The sequence below is a fragment of the Balaenoptera ricei genome, chromosome 18 (assembly GCF_028023285.1).
Source record: "Balaenoptera ricei isolate mBalRic1 chromosome 18, mBalRic1.hap2, whole genome shotgun sequence".
Lineage (NCBI taxonomy): Eukaryota > Metazoa > Chordata > Mammalia > Artiodactyla > Balaenopteridae > Balaenoptera > Balaenoptera ricei.
In genome coordinates, this window is record NC_082656.1 from 7,663,823 (window position 1) to 7,691,124 (window position 27,302).

Consider the following 27,302-nt stretch of genomic DNA (forward strand, 5'->3'; position numbering starts at 1 on the left):
ACTTCTTGCAGGGAGATTTCCATCTTAAGATTTGGACCTTCGGTGTGTTAATTCTCAGAATCCACTGAAGAAGTGGAAGGATGTGATTTAAGCCATATTAGATGTTCACATTTACAGGAGGTGGAGGAGAGAGTGTGCGGTGCTGTCAGCCCCTCTGTGCTGTTTGCAGGGGAGACGGGAGAGGTCCCCGCAGACACACCCATGTGCAAGAGTGCAAGAGGGGCAAGGACAGTGTCCTCCATCGGGGTAACGCCAGAACCTCCCCCCACGCGGAATCCAGAAGAACGTGAATACCATGCTACCTGTTCGGAAAGGGAAGCTTCTTCCCGCCCAGATCACTGCATTCTCACCAGCTGCTGGGTTCTTAGGAGCACGGCCGGGCCCGTCTGGAGAAGTGGGGCAGGGCTGCACGCAGCGGAATTCCTCTGTACCGGCTGAGAAGCTAAGTTTCCATCCTGCCGAAAATGAAGAAGAACCGGGGCAGGCCAGGCCGCCTGGTGTCTGCCGTTTCCCCCAGGAGTGACCTAGCTCTGCTTCTAAGAAGCCGCCTCGCTGACACCTGGTCCCCCGCTGCCAGCCTCCAGACTGTGGAAGTGCCCTCTGGGGATGGTTGCGCTGTCGTTTGGAAGGTGGTTTGGAAGTTCTGCAATGGCTCAGGGCCCCTGCCGTCAGAAGGCGCTAGAGGAGAGTGGTGGGTGATTGGTGCCGCCTGGGGGTCCCCATCGCATGGGTGCTGCTGCCCAGCTCCCAAACCCACGTGACTTTCCCACTTACCCCCCGAGAGAGGGCAAGGAGAGGGAGGGGAGGAGAGAGAGCTGTGGAGAGGTAGGAGCTTTTGGGGGGAAGGGGGAGTGGAGGAGAATTTTCTGTAATTAAAAGATTGCCCAGACACTGCTGTGGTTCTGTTGCAAAGACTACTTCCTCCCTGACCCAGCTGGCAGCGCCCTGTGTGTGCCTGAGGTGGGTTGTGGAAGGTGCTGAAGATCAACACAGAGGCTGCCGCCTGCTGGCAACGCCAGGAGCCCCCAGTCTGCATGCCCCAGCCAGGAAGCTACCAGGAAGGGCCTTACGTGTTAGCCCGGTAGCAAGTCATCCCCAGTGATAGCTTCTCCAGGGGCCTCCAAAGCACCAAAGAGGGGTACAAGAAGAGCCGTAGGGGTGTGAGAAGAAAAGAACATGTATTTAATGTTGCTATCTAAAAAATAGGAAATTGAACTTTACTTAGTTTTAATATACAGATTGAGAGTAGGATGTGTATATAATTTGTACATAAATATACCCGTCATAGGGTTGCATGATCAAAACTCTTGGTTGATGGGGTGTGGGATCATAAATGTTTAGAGACTGTATAAAGGGAAAATAGCATAAAGAATAAATGATGCTGGTGGATTGAAACGGCTGATGCATGCTTTTCAGCATAAAGTATGACTGTTGACTGATACAGATAATTCAAGATTTGGGGGCTGTTGGTAAACAGACATCCCAGCCAGGTGAGGGCTTCAGCTCAGACTCAGCCTCGGTTAATGGGCTGCTCTACCACCCATCTCCCTCGAGGGCAGAGCTGAGTCAGGGTTTGAGAGTTCAAAGGATCTCGACCTTGACTCTCTCTTCATGTGTCTAAAATATAGGTCAAAGCCCTGTTCCCAGTTGATGAGCGCAGCCAGAGCCGTCAAAGTTTGATTTTTGGAGAAAAGCCTCAGTTAACTGACCTAAGATTCTTCTCCATGAGTGCGGGTGAGCACAGGTTGTGGAGAGAAGATGGGTCTCTGCAGATGTGTCATTTTCCAAAATGTGACCCATAGGTTACAAGTTCATGGGCTGTTAACAGGTGTTAAAGAGAAGAACAAGTTCTGTACAGCAAGACTTCTGAGAACCTTTAAAGTACTAAGACACTGTGACTCTTGGTTCTACAAGAAGGGGAGGTCTTATTTAACTACAGACACCCCTCGTTTTTTTTTTCTAGAGCATATCAAAGGTTTAGTGTTTCATAAGATGCATTTTGGTAAATGATACCCTAAGGTCCCTTCTCCCCCCACACTTCTCAGAATCCACTCTGGACTCACTTCCAAGTAGCAGGGACTTGTGAATGATTTGAAGGTGATACATCTACATTGGTTCTATTGATTAGTATTGATACTATTACTGTTATTACCAATATTTACTTATTTATGTATTTATTTATTTAAAGTTCTATTGCAATGTAGTTGATTTACAATGTTGTGTTAGTTTCAGGTGTAGAGCAAAGTGATTCAGTTTTATATATATATGTATATATACACACACACATATTCTTATTTAGATTCCTTTCCATTATAGGTTATTGCAAGATATTGAGTATAGTTTCCTGTGCTATACAGTAGGTCCTTGTTGGTTATCTATTTTATATATAGTAGTGTGTATATTTTAATCCCAAACTCCTAATTTATGCCTCCCATATTTACTTATTTTAAATAAACCCAAATTAACTAGCAAAACATTAAGTGCTTCTATATCTCATTCCTAAAGATGGAGAAAAATGAAAGGGAAAATTGCAATGAATCCTTTTCTCCATAAAAACACAGGCAGTGCAGTGCGTCCAGTTGAACAAAGCACAGTGAATTGTTGAGAGATCTGCTGAGTAGCTCGTAGTTAGACCTCAAGAAATGACAGACAAAGTGGGTTTGTCAGTTTTGTCCTGCAGAAAAACTGGCACAAAAGAATATTTGGAATAACAATAATTTGTCAGTAGGAAGGACATTTCCATTGGGGGTTATAAGAAGGAAGAGGTTGGAGGAATAATAGCCACCATTTATTGAATGCTTACTACGAGCCTGGCGCTGCTTTCCCTCGTTTTATTCTCACAACAGCCAGGAAGGTATCAATAAATACTCATGTCTCCATTCACCTTCAATTGATGAGGAGATTGAGACTCAGTGAGGCTAGGAAATGCACCCACAATCGCACAGTCAAAAAATGGCAGCCGGGAGACCTTCCAGATGGCGAAAGCGTAAGACGTGGAGATCACCTTCCTCCCCGCAAATACATCAGAAATACATCTACATGTGGAACAACTCCTACAGAGCACCTACTGAACACTGGCAGAAGACCTCAGACCTCCCAAAAGGCAAGAAACTCCCCATGTACCTGGGTAGGACAAAAGAAAATAGAAAAAACAGACAAAAGAATAAGGATGGGAGGGAGCTGTGAAGGAGGAAAGGTTTCCACACACTAGGAAGCTCCTTCGTGGGTGGAGACTGCGGGTGGTGGAGGGGGGAAGCTTCGGAGCCGCGGAGGAGAGCGCAGCCACAGGGGTGCGGAGGGCAAAGCGGAGAGATTCCCGCATGGAGGATCGGTGCCGACCAGCACTCACCAGCCCGAGAGGCTTGTCTGCTCACCCGCCCGGGCGGGCGGGGGCTGGGAGCTGAGGCTCGGGCTTCGGAGGTCAGATCCCAGGGAGAGGACTGCGGTTTGCTGCATGAACACAGCCTGAAAGGGGCTAGTGCGCCACAGCTAGCCGGGAGGGAGTCCGGGAAAAAGTCTGGAGCTGCCGAAGAGGCAAGAGGCCACTGTTTTGCAGTGCGCGAGGAGATGGGATGCAGAGCACCGCCTAAATGAGCTCCAGAGACGGGCACGAGCCGTGGCTGTCAGCGTGGACCCCAGAGACGGGCATGAGATGCTAAGGCTGCTGCTGCCGCCACCAAGAAACCTGTGTGCGAGCACAGGTCACTCTCCACACCGCCCCTCCCGGGAGCCTGTGCAGCCCGCCACTGCCAGGGTCCCGTGATCCAGGGACAACTTCCCCGGGAGAACGCACGGCGCGCCTCAGGCTGCTGCAATGTCACGCCGGCTTCTGCCGCCGCAGGCTCACCCCGCATTCCATGCACCTCCCTCCCCCCGGCGTGAGTGAGCCAGAGCCCCCGAATCAAATGCTCCTTTAACCCCGTCCTGTCTGAGCGGGGAACAGATGCCCTCAGGCGACCTACACGCAATGAATCATCCCAAAATTGAGGTGGTGGACTTTGGGAGCAATGATATATATATATTTTTCTTTTTTCTCTTTTTGTGAATGTGAATGTGTATGCTTCTTTGTGTGGTTTTGTCTGTATAGCTTTGCTTTTACCATTTGTCCTAGGGTTCTGTCTGTCCTTTTTTTTTTTTTTTTTGTATAGTTGTTAGCACTTGTTATCATTGGTGGATTTGTTTTTTGGTTTGATTGCTCTCTTCTTTCTTTTTTTTCATCTTTTTATTACTTTTCAATTTTTTAAAATTTTTAATAATTATTTCTTATTTTGTATTTTAATAACTTTATTTTATTTTATTTATTTATTTCTTTTTTTCTTCCTTTTCTTCTGAGCTGTGTGGCTGACAGGGTCTTGGTGCTCCGGCCAGGTGTCAGGCCTGTGCCTCTGAGGTGGTAGAGCCGAGTTCAGGACATTGGTCCAACAGACACCTCCCGGCTCCACGTAATATCAAACAGTGAAAGCTCTCCCAGAGATCTCCATCTCAATGCTAAGACCCAGCTCCACTTAATGACCAGCAAGCTACAGTGCTGGACACCCTATGCCAAACAACTAGCAAGACAGAAACACAACCCCACCCATTAGCAGAGAGGCTGTCTAAAATCATAATAAGGTCACAGGCACCCCAAAACACACCACCGGATGTGGTCCTGCCCACCAGAAAGACAAGATCCAGCCTCATCCACCAGAACACAGGCACCAGTCCCCTCCACCAGGAAACCTACACAACCCACTGAACCACCCTTAGCCACTGGGGGCAGAAACCAAAAACAACAGGAACTACAAACCTGCAGCCTGTGAAAAGGAGACCCCAAACACAGTAAGATAAGCAAAATGAGAAGACAGAGAAACACACAGCAGATGAAGGAGCAAGGTAAAAACCCACCAGACCAAACAAATGAAGAGAAAATAGGCAGTTTACCTGAAAAAGAATTCAGAGTAATGATAGTAAAGATGATCCAAAATCTTGGAAATAGAATGGAGAAAATAAAAGAAACGTTTAACAAGGACCTAGAAGAACTAAAGAGCAAACAAACAATGATGAACAACACAATAAATGAAATTAAAAATTCTCTAGAAGGTATCAATAGCAGGATAACTGAGGCAGAAGAACAGATAAGTGACCTGGAAGATAAAATAGTGGAAATAACTACCACAGAGAAGAATAAAGAAAAAAGAATGAAAAGAATTGAGGACAGTCTCAGAGAACTCTGGGACAACATTAAACGCACCAACATTCAAATTATAGGGGTCCCAGAAGAAGAAGAGAGAAAGGGACTGAGAAAATATTTGAAGAGATTATAGCTGAAAATTTCCCTAATATGGGAAAGGAAATAGCCAAGTCCAGGAAGTGCAGAGAGTCCCATACAGGATAAATCCAAGGAGAAACACACTGAGACACATATTAATCAACCTACCAAAATTAAATACAAAGAAAAAATATTAAAAGCAGCAAGGGAAAAACAACAAATAACATACAAGGGAATCCCTATAAAGTTAACAGCTGATCTTTCAGCAGAAACTCTGCAAGCCAGAAGGGAGTGGCAGGACATATTTAAAGTGATGAAAGGGAAAAACCTACAACCAAGATTACTCTACCCAGCAAGGATCTCATTCAGATTCGACAGAGAAATTAAAACTTTACAGGCAAGCAAAAGCTAAGAGAATTCAGCACCACCAAACCAGATTTACAACAAATGCTAAAGGAACTTCTCTAGGCAGGAAACACAAGAGAAGGAAAAGATGTACAATAACAAACCCAAAACAATTAAGAAAATGGTAATAGGAACATACATATCAATAATTACCTTAAATGTAAATGGATTAAATGCTCCAACCAAAAGACATAGACTGGCTGAATGGATACAAAAACAAGACCTGTACATATGCTGTCTACAAGAGACCCACTTCAGACTTAGGGACACATACAGACTGAAAGTGAGGGGATGGAAAAAGATATTCTATGCAAATGGACATCAAAAGAAAGCTGGAGTAGCAATTCTCATATCAGACAAAATAGACTTTAAAATAAAGACTATTACAAGAGAAAAAGAAGGACACTATATAATGATCAAGGGATCAATCCAAGAAGAAGATATAACAATTCTAAATATTTATGCACCCGACATAGGAGCACCTCAACACATAAGGCAAATGCTAACAGCCATAAAAACACAGGGGAAATCGACAGTAACACAGTCATAGTAGGGGACTTTAACACCCCACTTTCACTAGTGGACAGATCATCCAAAATGAAAATAAATAAGGAAACACAAGCTTTAAATGACACATTAAACAAGATGGACTTAATTGATATTTGTAGGACATTCCATCCAAAAACAACAGAATACACTTTCTTCTCAAGTGCTCAAGGAACATTCTCCAGGATAGATCATATCTTGGGTCACAAATCAAGCCTTGGTAAATTTAAGAAAATTGAAATTGTATCAAGTATCTTTTCCGACCACACGCTATGAGACTAGATATCAATTACAGGAAAAAATCTGTAAAAAATACAAACACATGGAGGCTAAACAACACACTACTAAATAACCAAGAGATCACTGAAGAAATCAAAGAGGAAATCAAAAAATACCTAGAAACAAATGACAAAACTCAACGACCCAAAACCTATGGGATGCAGCAAAAGCAGTTCTAAGAGGGAAGTTTATAGCAATCCTACCTCAAGGAACAAGAAACATCTCAAAGAAACAACCTAACCTTACACCTAAAGCAATTAGAGAAAGAAGAACAAAAAACTCCCAAAGTTAGCAGAAGGAAAGAAATCATAAAGATCAGATCAGAAATAAATGAAAAAGAAAAGAAGGAAACAGTAGCAAAGATCAATAAAACGAAAAGCTGGTTCTTTGAGAAGATAAACAAAATTGATAAACCATTAGCCAGACTCATCAAGAAAAAAAGGGAGAAGACTCAAATCAATAGAATTAGAAATGAAAAAGCAGAAGTAACAACTGACACTGCAGAAATACAAAGGATCATGAGAGATTACTACAAGCAACTATATGCCAATAAAATGGACAACCTGGAAGAAATGGACAGATTCTTAGAAAAGCACAACCTTCTGAGACTGAACCAGGAAGAAGTAGAAAATATAAACAGACCAATCACAAGCACTGAAATTGAGACTGTGATTAAAAATCTTCCAACAAACAAAAGCCCAGGACCGGATGGCTTCACAGGTGAATTCTATCAAACATTTAGAGAAGGGCTAACATCTCTCCTTCTCAAACTCTTCCAAAATCTAGCAGAGGGAGGAACACTCCCAAACTCATTCTACGAGGCCACCATCACCCCCTGATACCAAAACCAGACAAAGATGTCACAAAGAAAGAAAACTACAGGCCAGTATCACTGATGAACATAGATGCAAAAATCCTCAACAAAATATGAGCAAACAGAATCCAACAGCACATTAGAAGGATCATACACCATGATCAAGTGGGGTTTATCCCAGGAATGCAAGGATTCTTCAATATACGCAAATCAATCAATGTGATACACCATATTAACAAATTGAAGGAGAAAAACCATATGATCATCTCAGTAGATGCAGAAAAAGCTTTTGACAAAATTCAACACCTGTTTATGATAAAAACCCTCCAGAAAGTAGGCGTAGAGGGAACTTACCTCAACATAATAAAGGCCATATATGACAAACCCACAGCCAACATCGTTCTCAATGGTGAAAAACTGAAACCATTTCCACTAAGATCAGGAACAAGACAAGGTTGCCCACTCTCAGCACTATTATTCAACATAGTTTTGGAAGTTTTAGCCACAGCAATGAGAGAAGAAAAAGAAATAAAAGGTATCCAAATCGGCAAAGAAGAAGTAGACTGTCACTGTTTGCAGATGACTTGATACTATACGTAGAGAATCCTAAAGACGCTACCAGAAAACTACTAGAGCTAATCAATTAATTTGGTGAAGTAGCAGGATACAAAATTAATGCACAGAAATCTCTTGCATTCCTATACACTAATGATGAAAAATCTGAACAAGAAATTAAGGAAATGCTCCCATTTACCATTACAACAAAAAGAATAAAATACCTAGGAATAAACCTATCTAAGGAGACAAAACACCTGTATGCAGAAAACTATAAGATACTGATGAAAGAAATTAAAAACGATACAAACAGATGGAGAGATATACCATATTCTTGGATTGGAAGAATCAACATTGTGAAAATGACTATACTACCCAAAGCAATCTACAGATTCATTGCAATCCCTATCAAACTACCAATGGCATTTTTCACAGAATTAGAACAAAAAATTCCACCATTTGTATGGAAACACAAAAGACCGTAAATAGCCAAAGCAATCTTGAGAAAGAAAAATGGAGCTGGAAGAATCAGGCTCCTGGACTTCAGACTATACTACAAAGCTACAGTAATCAAGACAGTATGGTACTGGCACAAAACCAGAAATATAGATCAATGGAACAGGATAGAAAGCCCAGAGATAAACCCATGCACCTATGGTCACCTTATCTTTGATAAAGGAGGCAAGAATATACAATGGAGAAAAGACAGCCTCTTCAATAAGTGGTGCTGGGAAAACTAGACAACTACATGTAAAAGAATGAAATTAGAACACTCCCTAACATCATACACAAAAATAAACTCAAAATGGATTAAAGACCTAAATGTAAGGCCAGACACTATAAAACTCTTAGAGGAAAACATAGGCAGAACACTCTATGATATAAATCACAGCAAGATCCTTTTTGACCCACCTCCTAGAGAAATGGACATAAAAACAAAAATAAACAAATGGGACCTAATGAAACTTAAAAGCTTTTGCCCAGCAAAGGAAACCATAAACAAGATGAAAAGACAACCCTCAGAATGGGAGAAAATATTTGCATATATTTTGAAGCAGCTGACAAAGGATTAATCTCCAAAATTTACAAGCAGCTCATGCAGCTCAATATAAAAAAAACCAAACAACCCAATCCAAAAATGGGCAGAAGACCTAAATAGACATTTCTCCAAAGAAGATACACAGATGGCCAACAAACACATGAAAGAATGCTCAGCATCACTAATCTTTAGAGAAATGCAAATCAAAACTACAATGAGGTATCACCTCACACCGGTCAGAATGGCCATCATCAAAAAATCTACAAACAACAAATGCTGGAGCGGGTGTGGAGAAAAGGGAACCCTCTTGCACTGTTGGTGGGAATGTAAATTGATACAGCTACTATGGAGAACATTATGGCGGTTCCCTAAAATACTAAAAATAGAACTACCATATGACCCAGCAATCCCACTACTGGGCCTATACCCTGAGAAAACCATAATTCAAAAAGGGTCATGTACCACAATGTTCATTGCAGCTCTATTTACAATAGCCAGGACATGGAAGCAACCTAAGTGTCCATCGACAGATGAATGGATAAAGAAGATGTGGCACATATATACAATGGAATATTACTCAGCCATAAAACAAAACGAAATTGAGTTATTTGTAGTAAGGTGGATGGACCTAGAGTCCATCATACAGAGTGAAGTAAGTCAGAAAGAGAAAAACAAATACTGTATGTTAACACATATATATGGAATCTAAAAAAAAAAAAAGGTTATGAAGAACTTAGGGGCAGGACAGGAATAAAGATGCAGACATAGAGAATGGACTTGAGGACATGGGGAGGGGGAAGGGTAAGCTTGGACGAAATAAGAGAGTGGCATGGACTAATATACACTACCAAATGTAAAACAGATAGCTAGTGGGAAGCAGCCGCATAGCACAGGGAGATCAGCTCAGTGCTTTGTGACCACCTAGAGGGGTGGGATAGGGAGGGTGGGAGGGAGATGCAAGAGGGAGGAGTTATGGGGATATATGTATATGTATAGCTGATTCACTTTGTTATAAAGCGGAAACTAACACACCATTGTAAAGCAATTATACTCTAATAAAGATGTTAAAAAAACGAAGTTTAAAGGTGGTAAAGAGAATATAAAATTAAACATTTTAATACTGAAAAAAAAAAAAGTGGCAGCCCCGAGTGGGACCCAGGCTTTGTGACTTTAGGGACCACACGAGTGACCTCTAAGGTCCCTAAAGGCAGCCGCATCACTGACCAAAGGACAAAAGCTGTTTGAGTTCAGCCCAGCAGTGGCCCTCTGGCGAGGAGAGGCATGTGTGCATGAAGCCGTGGATGGAAGATGTGTCAGAGATCCTGGATGGGGAGAGGGACCGGCTTGAGCCAGAATGGGGGTTAGGACTCTGGGCGTATTCTGGAAATCCAGAGAAGAGCCCGTTTTCTTAGAGTTGGGAGAGTTCGTTCAATTTCAGGCCGACTGTGTTGTACCAGGGCCCATGGTGACTTGATATAAGAGGCAGGAATGATTGAATGGCTGATCTAATGTCACATCACTAGACACTTCTCTCTATGAGCACATTCCTTGGACAATAAAGAATTTTTTATAATTTTGCATCACCCAGACAAAATCACAACTTCAAAACAAACAAAACAGAAGCACGAGAATGAGAGGAAGCAGGGAGAGCTTTGATATTAATAGATTTTCAAACTGTTTTGAGTATCAGGTATTAGATCCCATCAGACATGGAACATTATTCAACTAAATAAAAGGGAATTTTCTCTCTAGTTTTCTGGAACTGGGAGATGGATCTTCTCTCAGTCCTGAGGCTGCAGTTTTGTGTCTCTAATGAGGCGTAAGAATAGATGTGATGCATTTGCTTAGCGGCTGCTACAGTTATCATTTTGGGGCTTGTTTACTCACTAAGTGCTTCACCCCAAATGGCAGATTTGTAAGGGACTCCCGCCCTTTGGAGTTCTTACTGTGTCCATAGATCAATGGAAATCCTGGGTATCCAGAGCCCCCAGCAAGGTCAGCAGGGTTCTTCTGGCTCTCCTGTGTCTATCCAGGACAGGGTACATTGGTTTCTTACCTTTTCCATTTGTTGACTTCTCCGGTAAGGGATTTTTTGACCATCAGAAAGATCTGAAGGCCCCCGTGACCCAACCTCTCTGGGTTCTCTGCAGGGGACAGACCAAGGGCTGGTCATTCCAGGGTTCTCAGCGGTACCAACTGAATCTTGAGATCCTATCGGTTTGAACGAGGCTTCAAGACTGATTTTTAGGAGAAACTTTATGAGAACCAGATCAAGAAGGATCCAGATGAAGAATCCAAGGAAGGAATTTGGATAAAAGGCCAAATGTAATTTGAAAATTGCATCTTTGCTTTTACCTATACAGTTCGAATTACCTCAGACCAGTGGTTCTCAGACTTGAGTATGTATCAGAATCACCTGGAGGGCTGTTAAAACTCTTGCTGGGCCCACCCTCAGAGTTTTTAATTCCTTAGGTCCAAGGAAGGCATTCACATTTGCATTTTCAACAAGTTCCGTGGTGATTCTGATGTGGCTGATCCAGGGGCCACACCTTGAGAACCAGTACATTAGACCATCGACTCTTAGAGCTTAAGTGGATCTCAGAGTTATTCTTTATTAGTCTCTTAGTTTTACTGGTAAGGAAACTAAGTCCAGAGAGTTTGCTTTGCCAGTGACAAACAGCAGGTTAATGTCAGGTGGGGGACGAAATCCTAGTCACCAAATCCTTCCCACTCTATTGCATTGCCCCTCCTCTTTTGAGTCTTGTGTTGTGTTTCCATGGATGTGCGTATCGATTGTCCTGATCTAGGCTGTAAACTGAAGAAAACACTTGCTGTTTGCTTTAGTGCAGGCATACCTCTTTTTATTGTGCCTCACAGACACTGTGGTTTTTTTTGTTTTTGTTTTTTTTACAAATTGAAGGTTTGTGGCAGCCCTGCATTGTCAGATGATGGTTAGCATATTTTAGCAATAACGTATTTTTTAATTAAGGTATGTACCTTGTTTTTTAGACATAATGCTATTGCACATATATTGGACTACAGTATAGCATAAACATCACTTTTATGTGCACTGGGAAACAAAAACATTCCTGTGACTTTCTTTATCACGGTATTTGCTTCATCGTGGTGGTGTGGAATTGAACCCACGCTATTTCTGAGGTGTGCCTGTGGAGTCGAAGAGGTAACACACCTGGTTTTAGAGTCGTACTGACCAGCCTGTGAATCCTGGCTTTGCTACTCTGTAGCTGGGTGACCCTGGGCAAGTTATTCAACTTCTCCAAGATTCAGTTTCTCATCTGAAACAGGAGACTAATTGTGGTAGGCCGAATAATGACCCCCCAAAGGTGTTCACATCCTAATCTCAGGAACATGTGAATGGGTTATGTTACGTGGCAAGGAGGAATCAAGTTTGCTAACCAGCTGAATTTAAGTTCAATTTAAGAGATTATCCTGGATTATCTGGGTGGGACCCAGTGTAATCACAAGGGTCCTTCAAATGTGGAAGAAGGAGGCAGAAGAGTTGGTGTCGCGAAGAAGACATGATCAGACATTGCTGGCTTTGAGGTTGGAAGAGGCCACAAGCCAAGGAATGCAGGCGATCTCTAGAAGCTGGGAAAAGCAAGGAAACAGAAGCGATGCATCTCCAGAAGGATTGCAGCCATGCGGACACCCTCATTTTGGCCCAAGGAGACCGATTTCAGACTTCTGACCTCCAGATAATCAATTTGTCTGGTTTTAAGCCACTGAGCTTGTGGCTAGTTGTCCCAGCAGCCATAGGAAACGCATGCAGTCACCATGTGTGGTCGCAGGATTGCCTGAGTTTAAAGGAGACCAAGGGTGTAAGACACCAGCACGGGGGTGAGGACTGAGCCCTGCACAAAGCCATTGCTCCAGCAGCAAGATAACGCCGTGAGCACCGGCTTTGCTGAATCGACCCCTGGTCCCTCTAATGCTTGAGGCTCGCCTTGCCTTCCTCAGCCTGGCCCTCGTGTCTGGGCTGACTTGTGTGTCTGACCTGAAGGTTTCTTAGTCGGGTCCCTCTTCCCTGCTGCCCCGACCCTGACCGCCGCCCAGCCTTGCTGTCCGCGGCGCTCACTTTTCAATTCCAAGAAGCGCTTTGGTGTAACCGCGAGCAGGAATCCTGCCAAGGCGAATCCATCAAGAAAGCGGGTCTCCGATCGGCTTCACCGAGGAAGGGAGTGGATGGATTCCAAACACGTGTCCGCTTTACACACACCACCGTCTGTTTCTGACGTCTTATCAGGTAGAGGTCAGTGGAATTATGAATGGGGTTTGTGCTGTGCGCGACAGTGATTATTAATTCGGGGTTTCAGGTAATTTTCAGACTGCGCTGCAGTAACGTGTCTTCTGATGTTCCCCCTTGTGTGTTTATTCTACAGCCAGAACTGTGTCGATGCGTACCCCACCTTCCTCGTCATGCTCTGGAGCGCCGGGCTCCTCTGCAGCCAAGGTAACTCAGGCTTCTCCTTGGGTGTTCTCTTTCTGAAACGTGATGCGTCACCAGGAGGTTCGAGTGCAGGCTTTTTGTTGAAAAGGCTTTGCCTGCCCTCCAGCTCCAATCCATGAAGCCCTGGAGAGGCGAGACCCTCCGGAGGCCGTGTTTCAGCGGGCGGGGTGCCCGCGCGGAGCCCTGCGGTAATGCATCGCTCACGCTGGCTCCCTGGTGGCTGGTGGAGAGTGGCTGCGCTGGCAAGGGTGGTTTAAGGCTAAATGTGACTCAGAATCCTTAAGCAGTGTTAGCTCAGATACAAGGGCATTCTAAATGAGAGCGCCCGAGGGGTCTATTCTGGGCCAGCTGTCACTTGGCTGTCCTGCTAATCGGCTTCTGCGTGGTGGTCCTTCTTCGGGCCTGGGTCCAGGTCTCCAGCCTCCCCGGTTCTTAGCAGCCCGCGGTCTTGACTTCAGCAAGTTGACATCCAGAGTTGATTTAAAATTAAACGGAAACCCGAGTGGTGGTTTGTTGGTTTTTTTTTTCTGGCCGTGCCGTGCGGCGTGTGGGATCCTAGTTCCCAGACCAGGGATCGAACCCGCGCCCCCTTCATTGTTCATTGGAAGCGCAGAGTCTTAAGCACTGGACCGCCAGGGAAGTCCCTGTGTGGTATTTTTGGTCCCCTTTGGAGACTGGCACTGTGTCTGGTGAAGGCTTGGCATGACTTGGCCGGCTTCCATGCTGTGGCCCAGCGGTGCATGAGAAAAGGCCACTAGTGTCCTCTGATAGATGATTTCATCCTTATTGCCTTCACTCATTCTATAAAGTAAGTAAAGTGGATATTATTTTGCCCTGTCACCTTTGAGGACCCTTTGGTCCAGGGACATAAAGTGACTTTTTCAAGGTTGCTCAGCTGGTGAATAACAGAGCCAGGATGGGAGCCCAGGTCTTTCAGACTAAATCCTGGATTTTTCACAAGTATCCTCGTACTTTATTTCCATAAAAATATACATTGAACACCTACTATGTGCCAAGCCCTGTCCCTGGATATGCAGCTATAAATAAAACAGAGATGGTGGTAAAGCACACAGCAGTTGGCGAGGTGGACCGTAGAAAATAAATGAATGGATAAACTTTTGCCAAGAGTGAGACATGCCATGAAGGAAAAGAATAAGGTGCAGTGAGAGAGAAGAGAGGTGAGGGATGGTAGCAGAAACCACTTCAGGAATATCATGTGCGCCGTAAGGCTGTCAGTAAGTGCACTCTTTATTTCCCACTTTCTGTCCTCAGTTAAATAAGAAACATGTCTGTCATCACTTGAAAAATCAAGTCAAACTACACTTAGAGTAGGAGTGATGATTCCTTTTATGTCTTAGACGATACATGATACAGGTGAATCTGGAGTTTTTCTGGTTAGTTAAATACAAAGGGAGTTGGAAGGGGTTTCAGGGTCCTGGAAATATGCATTTTCTGCCAAAACAAGTGTTGGCATTTCTGGGAGACAGAAGTGTCAGTCACCCCTGTTCAATAATCATCACTTCCTATGAATATGGTAGATTGTAGAATTTTTTAGGTGAAAGGAACCCCAGCCCAAACCCATCACTTTACAGAGCAGGAACCCAAACCCCAGGGGAACTTGCTCAAACCTGAGAATTTTAGACCCTGGATTTGAATCCACGACACCTCTCCTGGTGTTCCAAGCAGCCCAGGTCCACACCAGAGGTGGGCGCCATTCGCTGCATATGGGCAATGAATTCAGCCACTTTGCACCCTGATTTCTTTTAAGTCATGTTCAACTTAGCTCCCAGTGAAAGAGAGATGGGCCGATAAGTTAGAGCAGAGCCACCAGGAAGGGACCAACCAGGAAAGACTTTGTCCAAGGCAAATTGTGAATTGTGACAATTTTGTGACCTTCAGAGAAGAGAAGATCGGACACCAGAGTACCCGGTATGCCTCGGGCAGTACCTGACACATAAAAAGTGCTCGGTTAATGCACTTAATTTGGTATTTGAATAACGCTGGGGGGGTCTTCACAGAGCTTTTATACCCATACTTCTGTTTCACCCGCATATTAATTCCTGGTAGGTAGGAAAGCTGTAATCAGCCCTTTGTCCAGAGGTAGAATGAGTTAAGCATTAGCTCCAGATCATAATAGTCCTGGTGGGGCTGGGTTTCCTAACTCTCAGCTCCAAGTGTTCAGGACTCCATGGGGTTATTTGGCTGGAATGCAAAGGGCATTTCTTTCCCCGGAGATCTTTCCTGAACTGTAACAATTGTTCAGAAAAGGTTGCGCATCGCAATTCCTGGAGGCCCACAGGTGAAGGGTGTACTTTGAAGAGAACCAGCTTCAGAGCAGGGCTCTGGGTTCAAGTCCAGCTCTCCTCCCAAACACACACACACACACACGCACACACACTTACAAGCTGACAGTCTTACACAAGCCCCTTGGGCAATGGAACCCATGTTTTCACATCTGGAAATAGAAAAGATGATATCAGTCATCTGAAAAGGATTCAAATTAGATGAAGGGTTTGAAAAGACTTTGTAAACTACACCATGATGCCAATGCAGGGTAACATGACTATTATTATTATATTTTTTATGTGAACATAATTTTTTATTTCTCTGAGATAAATGCCCAAGTGTACAGTTGCTGCACCATATGGTAATTCCATGTTTAGTTTTGTAGGAAATTCTTGAAGTCTTTACCAGACTGTAACATTTCACATTCCCACCAGCAATATGTATCCTCATTGGTGTTTGGTGTTATCGTTATTCTTTGTTAGCCATTCTGATAGGTGTGTAGTGATGTCTCATTATAGTTTTAATTTGTGCTTCCTTATAATGTCTAATGAGAGTAATCTTCATGTGCTTTTCTTTTTTTTTTTGGCCATTTGTACATCCCCTTTGCTGAAATATCTTTCCTGTCTTTTGTTAAATTTCTAATTAGATTGTTTCGTTTTATTTTTTCTGTTGAATTTTTTTTAACATCTTTATTGGATTATAATTGCTTTACAATGGTGTGCTAGTTTCTGCTTTATAACAAAGTGAATCAGCTATACATATACTTATATCCCCATGTCCCCTCTCTCTTGCGTCTCCCTCCCACCCTCCCTATCCCACCCCTCTAGGTGGTCGCAAAGCACTGAGCTGATCTCCCTGTGCTAAGCGGCTGCTTCCCACTAGCTGTTTTACATTTGGTAGTGTGTATATGTCCATGCCACTCTCTCACTTCATCCCAGCTTACCCTTCCCCGTCCCTGTGTCCTCAAGTCCATTCTCTACGTCTGCATCTTTATTCCTGTCCTGCCCCAGGTTCTTCAGAACCACTTTTTTTTTTTTTTTTTTAGATTCCATATATATGTGTTAGCATGTGGTATTTGTTTTTCTGTTTCTGACTTACTTCACAACATGACTATTATTAGAGATCTCAGGTTTCTTCCAGCTGCAGGCTCTTTGCTGAACTTCACATCGGCCCCGACTGGCAGAAGCTGAGGCCTCTGCTCAATTCTGTGACCAGCGTTGATTGCATAATGACTGTATTAATATTGGGTTAACTTAGCATGCTTTGGTGTCAGCGACACTAACACGAGGTGTTTTCCTTTCTCCACTTAGTTCCTGCCGCTTTTGCTGGACTGATGTACCTGGTTGTGAGGCAAAAGTACTTTGTTGGCTACCTGGGGGAGAGAACGCAGAGGTAGGCCCCTGGGACTGTTTAAGAACCGTGCGGGGAGTCGTACTTTTCCAGCTGGAAGAGTGATCATTCACAACAGTGTTCTGTCTACCATTTAAGGCCCTGTGGGACCACTCAGGGTGCGAGGGCAGAGGCCGACTTGGATCCCTCGTCCTTTTCTCCTTGAGCTTGGCTGGTTCTGAAATACAGCTGGGGCCCTTGACTAGTTTTCCCGTTTAAAAATTCCTCCACACGGTGCTGGGCTCACAAAGGATGCTTTAACGCATTCTTTGCAACCCCACACCCTCTACTCCCACCCTGCAGAGTCTGGGGCTTGAATGACGGTCTCTGTCTGGCTTCCCAAGGCCTCCAGCGAGTGAAACATTTCATTGTTTGCCTAGAGAGACGAGAACTAAAGCTTGCACCTTGTGATGAGTTCTCTTGAGTAACAGATCATCCGGGGACCGGCGGAAAGAATGCTGAGAAAGTAAGATGCACGAGCAGACATCAGACGGAGGCAGTGGGTAGAGTCACCACTGCGCTGCTTACAGGTGTCGCCCAGAGCGACAGTTGTGCTCTCCCTAGACCTGGGTTGGGAAGGCTGGATTTTAGTAAAATAAATGATAATACTTGAAGAAGAAATGTTTGAGTTACAGTTTCCACCAGTTCCTGAGGGATCAGAATTCCTGATGGGCTCTGAAGGCCGGGCAAGATGCTCTGGGAGCTCCGCCCACACGCTGACCCCAGCGTCCCGCTCCATTTCTCTCCCTTGTCTGGCTTCACTTCTCTCTGTCTCTCACAATAGCGCCCCCTCTAGGGGATAAGGGACTCTCCGTTCAGAGAGAGCCTCCTTCAGCGGTGACAAAGGCAGTGCCATCCCAGAAGGTCACCAGGTGAAAGCACTGCGTCTGGGGAACCCGGGGGCCTGCAAAGCTGAGTGATTTCGGGTGGTTGGATGGTGAGCTGCAGCCGGAGAGGAATGGTGGTGCCCCCAGCAAGTCTCCTCCAGGCTCACCTCCCCCTCATTCCTCTCTAGCGGCGTTTTTAGTTATCCTCTAAAACCGCAACTCCATTACCTCTCTCATCCTTATCAACGCTGTCCTCAGTGATATTCTTTATTCTCCTTTACCCTGGAAAACCTCTATTCTGCCTTTCCCCAGAGGATTACCTGTTGTCCAGAGTCGAAGGGGGCAGAGTAACTACCAATGAAATGAGGGGCTCTGCTCTCCCGGCTGGCTCTCCCGAAGCCCCGTCTTCCTCCCGCAAAGTCCCAGGAATTCAGACCAGTCACTTGTCTGCTCTTTATCCGTCACCACTTGCCTGAGATCTTAAAGTTGCTTTATTTTTAAAAATTTTTTGGCCACGCTGCGCGGCTTGCGGGATCGTAGTTCCCCGACCAGGGATTGAACCCGGGGCCACGGCAGTGAAAGCACGGAGTCCTAACCACTGGACCACCAGGGAATTCCCTTAAAGTTGCTTTAATTCCAGGACACTCTGTGGGACATGACAAAATATGTCCATCACTACCAGGGAATGAACAAGAATAAACAACAGAATATAGACTCAAAAATGGACACATCTCCGGACCTCGTTGCAATGAGGCCTATGCCCTTAAATCCCTCCCTGGTCTCCCCCATTAGGTGGCAGGAAGAAGAGCCCATCGCCCCTTAGCCCACTGTCTGTGCCCGTTCTGGGCCCTTCTCACCACTCCTGCGTGCATTACTAATCATCGTGGTGCTCCTTCCTGCCGAGACCAAGCGTGGCCTCACAGTACTTTCTCAACACAGTGTTCTGGGCAGTTGTCATCAGTGGAAATGATATACACTAGATGAAGTGTCTGATCCTAATTTAGACCAAATATAGCCTGAGGTAGCTGCGAGCCCAAGGGCCTCTGGGGTCATGTCAAGGGGATTTTTTTTTTTTTTTTTTTTTTTTTGCTGTGCCATGGGGCATACGGGATCTTAGTTTCCTGACCAGCAATTGAACCCATGTCCCCTGCACTGGGAGTGCAGAGTCTTAACCACTGGGCCACCAGGGAAGTCCCCAGGTCAAGGGGATTTTTAATTCTGCCTTCTAGAAACGACTTGCTAATCCCTCTTCTGTTGTAGACTCCTCTCCTTCCCCCCTCCCCCTTCTGTCCCTGGGCTGTGTCACCCTTGGACTCTGCAGACGCCTTAATGCCCTCCGGACCTGCTTTAGTTCTTGGCCTCACCAACAGCTGGAGGTTACTGCTCAGTGAGATCCTTCCCCAGAACTTTCTCCCTTGGGCTCTAGATCATCTTTTGGCTCTGCTCCCTGCAAAAGTTCTAGCGTCATTTTTGGTCCAGTGGGTAGGTAAGTCACTCCTTGAGGTATCTCCCTCGCCAAAGCTTCGCCTTCCGGCTTCAAGCTGCCCTGCAAGGATTTTACATCTCCCTCCTTTATTCCTCCTGGAAGTTATGGCTCTCATTCTCAGTCCTTCTCCTTACACGGTGACCCCTTTCTCCCTGTCCTGATGAGGTCATCAGCAGCATCCTTAACGACACTGCAGTGTAGGATGAATTTGAGTTTCTTCCCCTTTCATTCTGAGCTACTATCTGGGCCCAAACTCAATGGCAGTTGGCATGATGTTACAAGACTATCTGCCTTTTATCACCTGCCTTGCATCTAGGCTGCCCTGTCTGCTTGTCCCTCAGAGCCCTGTTCCCTGTTGGAGCTCCCACTAAATTCCTCTTTGCAATTTGAAGTTCTCAGCTCAGAGCTGGATGAGCAAAGATTGGCTGCGAGTCGAGGCCTGTGAATTCGGGTTACCCAAGCCCACCTTCTCCTCATTGCCCACGCCCCCCTCGTTCACTCAGCATCGTTCAGGACCTTTACTGACCACCTGCCCTGAGCAGGTGCTGTGTCAGTTGTGAGGTGATAATAGTAAGCATGGCAGAGACCTGGGAATCTCCCAGAGTCAGGGGCACCATGCAAGACCCCAAATATTGAGCTTACAGAAATGATAATGGACACAGTTTTCAAAAGCCCATCTCTAAGCTTGAGACTTAAAAAGGCAGTGAATGAAGGGCCAGAGCTGGGGACCCCCCTGTTCACACTTAGCCCTGCACATGACAGCGTGCTGAGTTCTTGTCTGGGAAGAGTTAAAGCACCACAGACCCATCTCCTTAGGGGAGATATGCCTCGAATCCTTAGAAACATCCTACCCAAATCAAGAACACCACTGTTTCATCAGGAGGTACTCCCGTTTCATCCTTCACCACAGATTTATCTTGAGCAGGTTCTGAAATAGCTTCACAGATCACTTTTCCTTGTTTCTGTAATGAGCATATGGTGGCCTCATTCATGTGATAAATCTGAGTCACTACAATATTTGACTTTTAACAATTTAATTTCTCTGAAGCCTCTATTCTCTGGCTGAAAATAGACTCCTTTACTTTCTTTTCCATTCCTTGTCAGCATTAGCAGGTAATTCTCTGTATCTGTCTTTGAGGACCGCCATAACGAAGTGCCACAGACCCGGGGGCTTAAACAACAGAAATGCATTTTCTCACAGTTCTGGAGGCTGGAAGTCCAAGACGAAGATGTCAGGAGCGTTGGTTTCCTCTGAGGCCTCTCTCCTGGGCTTCTCCCTTTGTCCTCAGTGGTCTTCCCTCTGTGCATGTCTGTGTCCTCACCTCTTTCTATAAGAACACCAGTTATGGTGAGTTAGGGCCCACCCCAGTGACCTCATTTGACCTTAATTACCTCTTTAAAGACCCTCTTTCTAAATAGTCATTCTGCGGTACTGGGGTTTAGGAGCTTCAACACGTGAATGCGGGGGATACAATTCAGCTCACGACGCTCTCTTTTGGGACCAAACTTTTTTTTCCCCAACAAAGAGCTAGAATGTGTCACTTCATAGCAGGACCGTGAACAGGAAACCAAGGAGAAAGGAACACAGCCGGCTAAGGAGCCGGGTGCTGGCAGCTGGCAGCTGGCAGCGCCTCTCACACTTTACTGGGCCCGGGGGTCACGGAGGGGGCTCGTCAGGGGCACCGATTCTGACCCAGTGGATCTGGGGAGGGACCTGGGATTCTGCATTTCCAACAAGTTTCTGTGCTGCTGGTCCCCGGGACACCGTGAGGAACGAGGACATTCATACTCAACTGTGGAATGATTTTCAAATTCTCGACACAGGAATATTAGGAGTTGCCTTATGCACCTTTGGGGTCCCTTTCAAAAAGATAAAATTTCTAACGTCGAACCCATGGATGCCACATTCTGGTCTCCGATTGTAGCAAACAAGGGCCAAGTAGCATTAAGGCATCCGTTTAGCTGAGCTGGCTGATCTCGGGGAGCACTCCTGATTGCCAAAGGGGCCCCTCGCCGGGGTCTTTACTAACAGCCTTAGAGACTCACCTGGCTGGACTTTCCAAACACGCCGGTGCTGCACAGATGGACCAGCCACAGCCGTCACAGGAGGATGCCGCAGGGGAGAGAGGAAGCCGGGGCAGCCCCTGTGCACAGCTAGGTGGTCACAGGTCACTGGGGAGGTGCCTCCTGACCCCAGCTGATGCTCTGTCTAAGCGGCTTAGGATTTCGAGCCTCTGGGAGAAGGCGAGGAAAAGTCTCCCTCCCCCGATTCACTTAAACTGTAAGGGCCTGCCTTCCAGCGCTGGGGCTCGGCTCTCATTAGTGCGAACATGAGTTACTCCCAGGCGGCCTCAGGAGACCAGATCGAGCCCTCAGATGCCAAAGCACCTCTTAGATTCCACCAGCCTTCTTGGCTCATTTAAACCATCCTTCTCACATAGAGGCACTGAAAGTCCTGCATTCTACACGTTGGCCAGCACAGCTCCTACAGGCGCTCCTGGAGAGGGTCTTAGTCAGTGCATGGGTTCCTAGTGCCTGGTCAGAACCCCGATGACCAGCGGAAGCCCCCACCTTCATGCCATCCAGGAGCTGGCGTTCTGATGGCACAGAGAAGCTGGAGAGCAGAGCCCTAATGGTGATGGGTTTGAGGCTCTTTTAGCTTGGTTTTGAAATAGATTCAATGACTAATAGTAGCTAAGACTTCCATCCTTCATATGAAATAAACGGAGCATTCCTGAGTAAAAGGAGCTGTAATTTAAACCCCGTGTATCTCAAAGTGATAACATTTTTTGTTAAATTGGTATCATTTGTGCTGCTCCTACAGTTTTCTCTTTCCTTTTTTTCCAGCACACCTGGCTACATATTTGGGAAACGCATCATCTTGTTCCTGTTCCTCATGTCCCTGGCTGGGATAGTCAACTATTTCCTCATCCTCCTTTTCGGAAGTGACTTTGAAAACTACATCAAGACAGTGACCACCACCATCTCCCCCCTCCTTCTCATCCCCTAACTGAATTCCGGGTGGGTGTGCTCAGCTAATCAATACCTAGAAGCCATCATAACTCAACCCTTTAAACGATGCTGTAAATCTGATGACCCTTTGGGCTTTGCAGCTTGAGTGAACCTCACTTTTCCTGGAAGAGAATATCTTCATGTCAGCTCCGCCCCCCGAGCATGATGGTGGCACCAGATTTGCTCTTCAGATCCCGTCTGTGTGTTTCTTACTTATCCTGCTTTCCGAAGATGTTTTGTGACCCGATTTATGTTTTCCTAAAATAAAATGCAGACACATATGTGAGGCTGGTAGTTGAGTTTTACGTGGGTAAATTGCTACAGTTGAATAACTGCTTTGTTTTCCTTGACCTTGATGATGATGATAAAAAATACGCTGTCTTCACACACACACACACACACACACACACACACCTGGAAGGTCACCAATGGTCAAGTGTGATTATCTCTGGGTGAAGAGATTTGGAGTAAGCGTTAATCTCTTATTTATATTTTCATGTATTATTTGAAAATTTTTAAGTGGCAAAAAAATACCACTAAACAAAGAAAGAGACAGGACACAACTGAAGATTCCTTTTTCCAGGTTGGTCTCGTGTTGCCCCTGACCCCCAGCATAGCACCCTATGCACGTCTCAACCGCGGCAAATCCATATCACAATGTCAAGGTGTTTATTAGTATGTGCCACCCATCCCCACTAAATCATCAGCTCTTGAATGTCCCTATTTATTTTGCTTTTCCTGTGCCAAGCTTAGAGGCTGGCACATAGGAGGCACCCAATGGCTCAGACTATTTGGGAACTCAAAAAAACGTCCTGTACAGTGATGTATTGTAGGGGACAGTAGGCGTGAGTCGTATGAGATTAAGATTTTTTTCTAACAGTTTTAATGAGATAAATAAATTGGGGATAAATGCAAAAACAAACAAACAATCCTTCCTATGGACAAACAGACTTCCTTAAGAATCTTTTGTTTCCTTAAGAATCTTTTGTTGAATGTGTGCCCCCTACCCACACCCCATGAGAACTAGGTTGGTATCTTTACGTGCTAGCATCGTGCCCAGCACTCTTCATATCATTCAGTTTAAAATGTGCTGTAACTCAGTGTCAGAGTCTAAGATGATGCCAGACCCATCGTAGGGGTCCCCAAATATTAGTAGGACAAATGAATAAGTAAGTGCATGAGTTCATGAGTCACTGGCTGGTAATACTTAATAAAGTACGTGTGTTGAGCCATTTCCCGTATCAGGTACAGATTCGTGGTGGCCCAACCACTGTCACACCTGCTGTCCCTTGACAAAAAGAGCACAATTTGGAAGACAGCAGGGTGTGCTCAAGAGTCTAGGACACCCAACGGAGAGAAGCCAGCTCATTGGGACTGAGCTCCCAGTTGAGGTGACCAGCAGTAGATGAGTTCCCTTTACCCCCAGCCGAGTTGCATCACGGTCACCATCCCAGGAAGGATGAGGCTGGACGGGGGCCAACTCTCCCCCCCGGCTTTCTCCTGTTGGGAGCAGAGCGGATGGAGATGTGGAGTCTGGCCTCAGTGATGTCTGCATCAATGTGTTGCATGTGTGATGTTCAAGGCAAGCAGGTCTCTCGATTCACGGGAACGGTCCTCACGGGGTCATGGTTTCCTAGGCCTGTCTGAGGGTCTAGGCTGAAGACCCCATCCAGCAGGAGCCAATTGCCCCAGAGGAGTTGCTTCTGCTCTCAGCTCTCGGGGCGGGCGCAGGACTCAGTATCCTAGCCGGGCCTTTCTTTCCTTCTTGGTGACAGGAAAGGTCACGGCAAGCTGCAGGATGCAAGTGGCCCCTGGGCCTACCTCAGCCTGGGTTGGTTCAGAGGATGGTAGGGTGAGAAATCATCCCAGTTTGCCTGGGGCCAAGGGCTTTCCTGGAAAAGGTGGGGCTTTTGTTTTTAAAACTGGGACAGTCCTGGGAAACCAAGAAGAGTCGGTCACCCTAAGGGTGGGCTAGGCCAGAACATGCCCAGTGGAGCGTGGGGACACCTTAGCTCCCAGAGGCCAAACTGGCCATGGGGCCTCCAGAGGGCAGGAGGGGAAGCAAGGTGGTGGCCCGTCAGAGGAGGCTCTGCAGGCCATGACCTGGGCAGGCCGGGCAGGGCTGAGGCACCAGGCGGATAAGACGCGGGTAGAGCAGCCCTCCTCCACATTGTGAAGAAGGGGCTCTCAGGCGCAGAGTTCCTGCATGAGGGACCCCGCCCCTGATAGGAGGCAGCGTTGCGCAGTGACCAAACTCTCTGCAGAGTTCCGGCCTCTGCTGGACCCCTGCGCTGTCACGTCCTCAGTTCTGTGCCGTCTTCCTAAGCCTCAGCTTTTGCATGTGCTAAAGTGGGCTAATAACAGTGCCAGCTTTACGGGGTGTTGTGAGGAATAATGAGATAAAGCAATTGAATATGTTTAGCATATAATAAGTGCTGAAGATTATTATTGCTATATTTATTATATTCATTGTTGTTATCTTACTGCATTCGTTTTCTGTTGCTGCAGAACGAAATCCCACACACTTCGTTGTTTAAAGTCAAGTGCGTTGACTATCACAGGCCTCGCGCTGCCGGCTCAAAGGCAGTGCTCTCCTCCCAGACTGCTCCGGGGCTCCCTCCATCCTTTCATTCAGTGTCTGTGGTCATCTCTTCCCAGAGCCCCCAAGACCACCGCACTGCGCCTGCATAGAAGCCCATCCTTCCTCCGCCCCACCCTCTGTCCTCCTGCCTTCCCGCTTTTCTTGTCCCGCACTCATCACCACCAGAAATCAGACCACTTATTTACCCCTTCCCTGGTTTATTGTTTGTCTCCTCCACTGGAATGTAAGCTTCCAAAGGGCAGGGACACTGCCTCTATTGTTTATTGCTCTACCCCAGAGCAATAAATACCCCAGAGCAATAAATACCCCAGAGCAATAAATACCCCAGAGCAACAAATACCCCAGAGCAATAAATACCCCAGAGCAACAAATACCCCAGAGCAATAAATACCCCAGAGCAACAAATACCCCAGAGCAATACCCCTATTGTTTATTGCCGAGAACAGTGCTGGAGCATGGTCAGTGCTCAAGAGACACTTGTGAGCCAATAACAGAATAGACTGGGTTGTGAGGTTGCATCTCCTGGTTTATATGACGTGTGGTGGTGAGACAGGCCTGGGACCTGGACCCTTTGCTGCAGTGCTGCAGTGCTTACACCTGGACACACCTCTCCTCGAGCTACAAAATAGAAGGAAACTGTACGGGACTAAAAATAACTGTGCGCATGCGCAGTTGGGGCAAATTCTGGACCCAAAAGATACAGAGAGACCAAAAAAAAAAAACTCAACTGCCACTTTTGAAGAGCCTGGAGCAAAAGCAAGGTATTGAGCCTGCCCCCTGCACACAACACCACCTGAGGGGTGGGCAGACCCCCTAAGCCACCCCTCCGGCCCGACCCCTGGACACAGCTCACTCTCACCCTGTGTAAGAAACAAGCCTGCCCCACCTCGGGAACGGACAAGCAAGGGAACCTGTTGTTTGTTCTCCCTCCCCCGCTGCTGCAGCAGGGGCCCCGGTAAAGCCTTGCCTGCATTTCTTGTCTGGCCTCTAGTCAATTTCTATTGACTGGGGAAGGCCAGGAACCCTGTCGATAACAGTGAGGGTTGTGGTGGTGATATCTGAAGAACTATGAGCCAATTTGGGACAGGAAGCCTAACGGACGTTCTCGAGTTTTAGTAAGCAAAGCTCCAGCTACGGAGCTGTTAAAAGATGCAAATCCCTCAGTGCCACCCCCAGAGATATGATTTGGTAGGTCATGAACAGGGCCCAGGAATTCACCTTCTTATTAAGATTCTCAGGTTGTTCCTGATGTGAGTGGTTGCAGACTACCTATTCAGGAGCTCTTTGCTCTAGAGCTGCACCACCCAATACGATAGCCACACGTGGCTATGGAGCCCTTGAACCTGGCTTGTCGGAATGGAGATGGGCTGTAAATGGAAAACGCACACCAGATTTTGAAGACGTAATATAAAAAATGTAAAATATCCCATTAAGAATGTTTTTATATTGATTACACATCCAAATGATAATCTTGTGGATATGTTGTGTTAAACAAAATGCATTCACTAATTAATTAGAATTAATTGCGCCTGTTTCTTTCTACTTTCCTTAATGTGATGACTAGAAAATTTTAAATTCCATATGCAGCTTGCGTTGTATCGATATTTCTATTGGACAGCACTGGTCCAGAAGTTCTGTGGGAGTCAGCAAGGTCTCCTAGCTGAAAAAAATGCTGGACCAGGCCAAACACGTGTCTTTGGGTAACGATTCCTTGCAGACGATATTGAAAAATTACCACAAGAAGCAAAGAGGTCCTGTCTAAATCTGGAAAAGAGTTCTTTGAAGCTTGTTACCCATATGATCATGAGAGTGTTTCATTAAGTATTTCTGATCACAGATGTGGCACATTATTAAAATATCATTTTTCTGGTCACCCTAGAGGCAAGGGTTATCTGAATGTGGAGAGAGAAACAGCTTGTGGAGCTGTTGTATAAATGAAATTACTAGAAAGCACTGCACTCGATTGCACATTGGCTCAGGGGCTTATTCTTATTAAAATGTTGAGATAGCAGTTTCTGTTCATTTCTGCAGAATTGCTCTCCAAATTAAAAATTCGGCTTGGCACACAAATAGACCAGAGTCCCAGGAGAAGTTTATCCTCCTTTCTTCTTGTTACCCTGGCCTATGCACTTAGATGCTGTGCTGATAGGTAGTACAGATTGTAACCAGCAGATGTATTAAAATTTCCTGCAGCTTCGCAAACTGGCACACTCCTGCTTGCCTAAAAGATGTCAGCTTCAAGGAAATCAGAAATTCTATCTATAGAAAAGCAACAACTCTGTCTCTCTTTGGATAATTTTTGAAAACAATTTTTAATGGAAATTGGCCTTAATGGTTGAGGAAGTT

The 27,302-nt window shown here is 45.7% G+C and overlaps 1 protein-coding gene across 1 annotated transcript in view; it reads left to right on the plus strand.

Annotated features, from left to right (window-relative positions):
• ALOX5AP (arachidonate 5-lipoxygenase activating protein) overlaps positions 1-22,635 on the plus strand; it is a 74,727-nt gene extending 52,092 nt beyond the window's left edge. Inside the window, exons 6-8 of the mRNA XM_059902596.1 lie at positions 13,287-13,357; positions 16,951-17,032; positions 22,190-22,635. Of these exons, the coding sequence (XP_059758579.1) occupies positions 13,287-13,357; positions 16,951-17,032; positions 22,190-22,352 (316 nt within the window). The 3' untranslated portion in view covers positions 22,353-22,635. The remainder of the gene's footprint in view (positions 1-13,286; positions 13,358-16,950; positions 17,033-22,189) is intronic.
• The last annotated feature ends 4,667 nt before the right edge of the window (positions 22,636-27,302 follow it).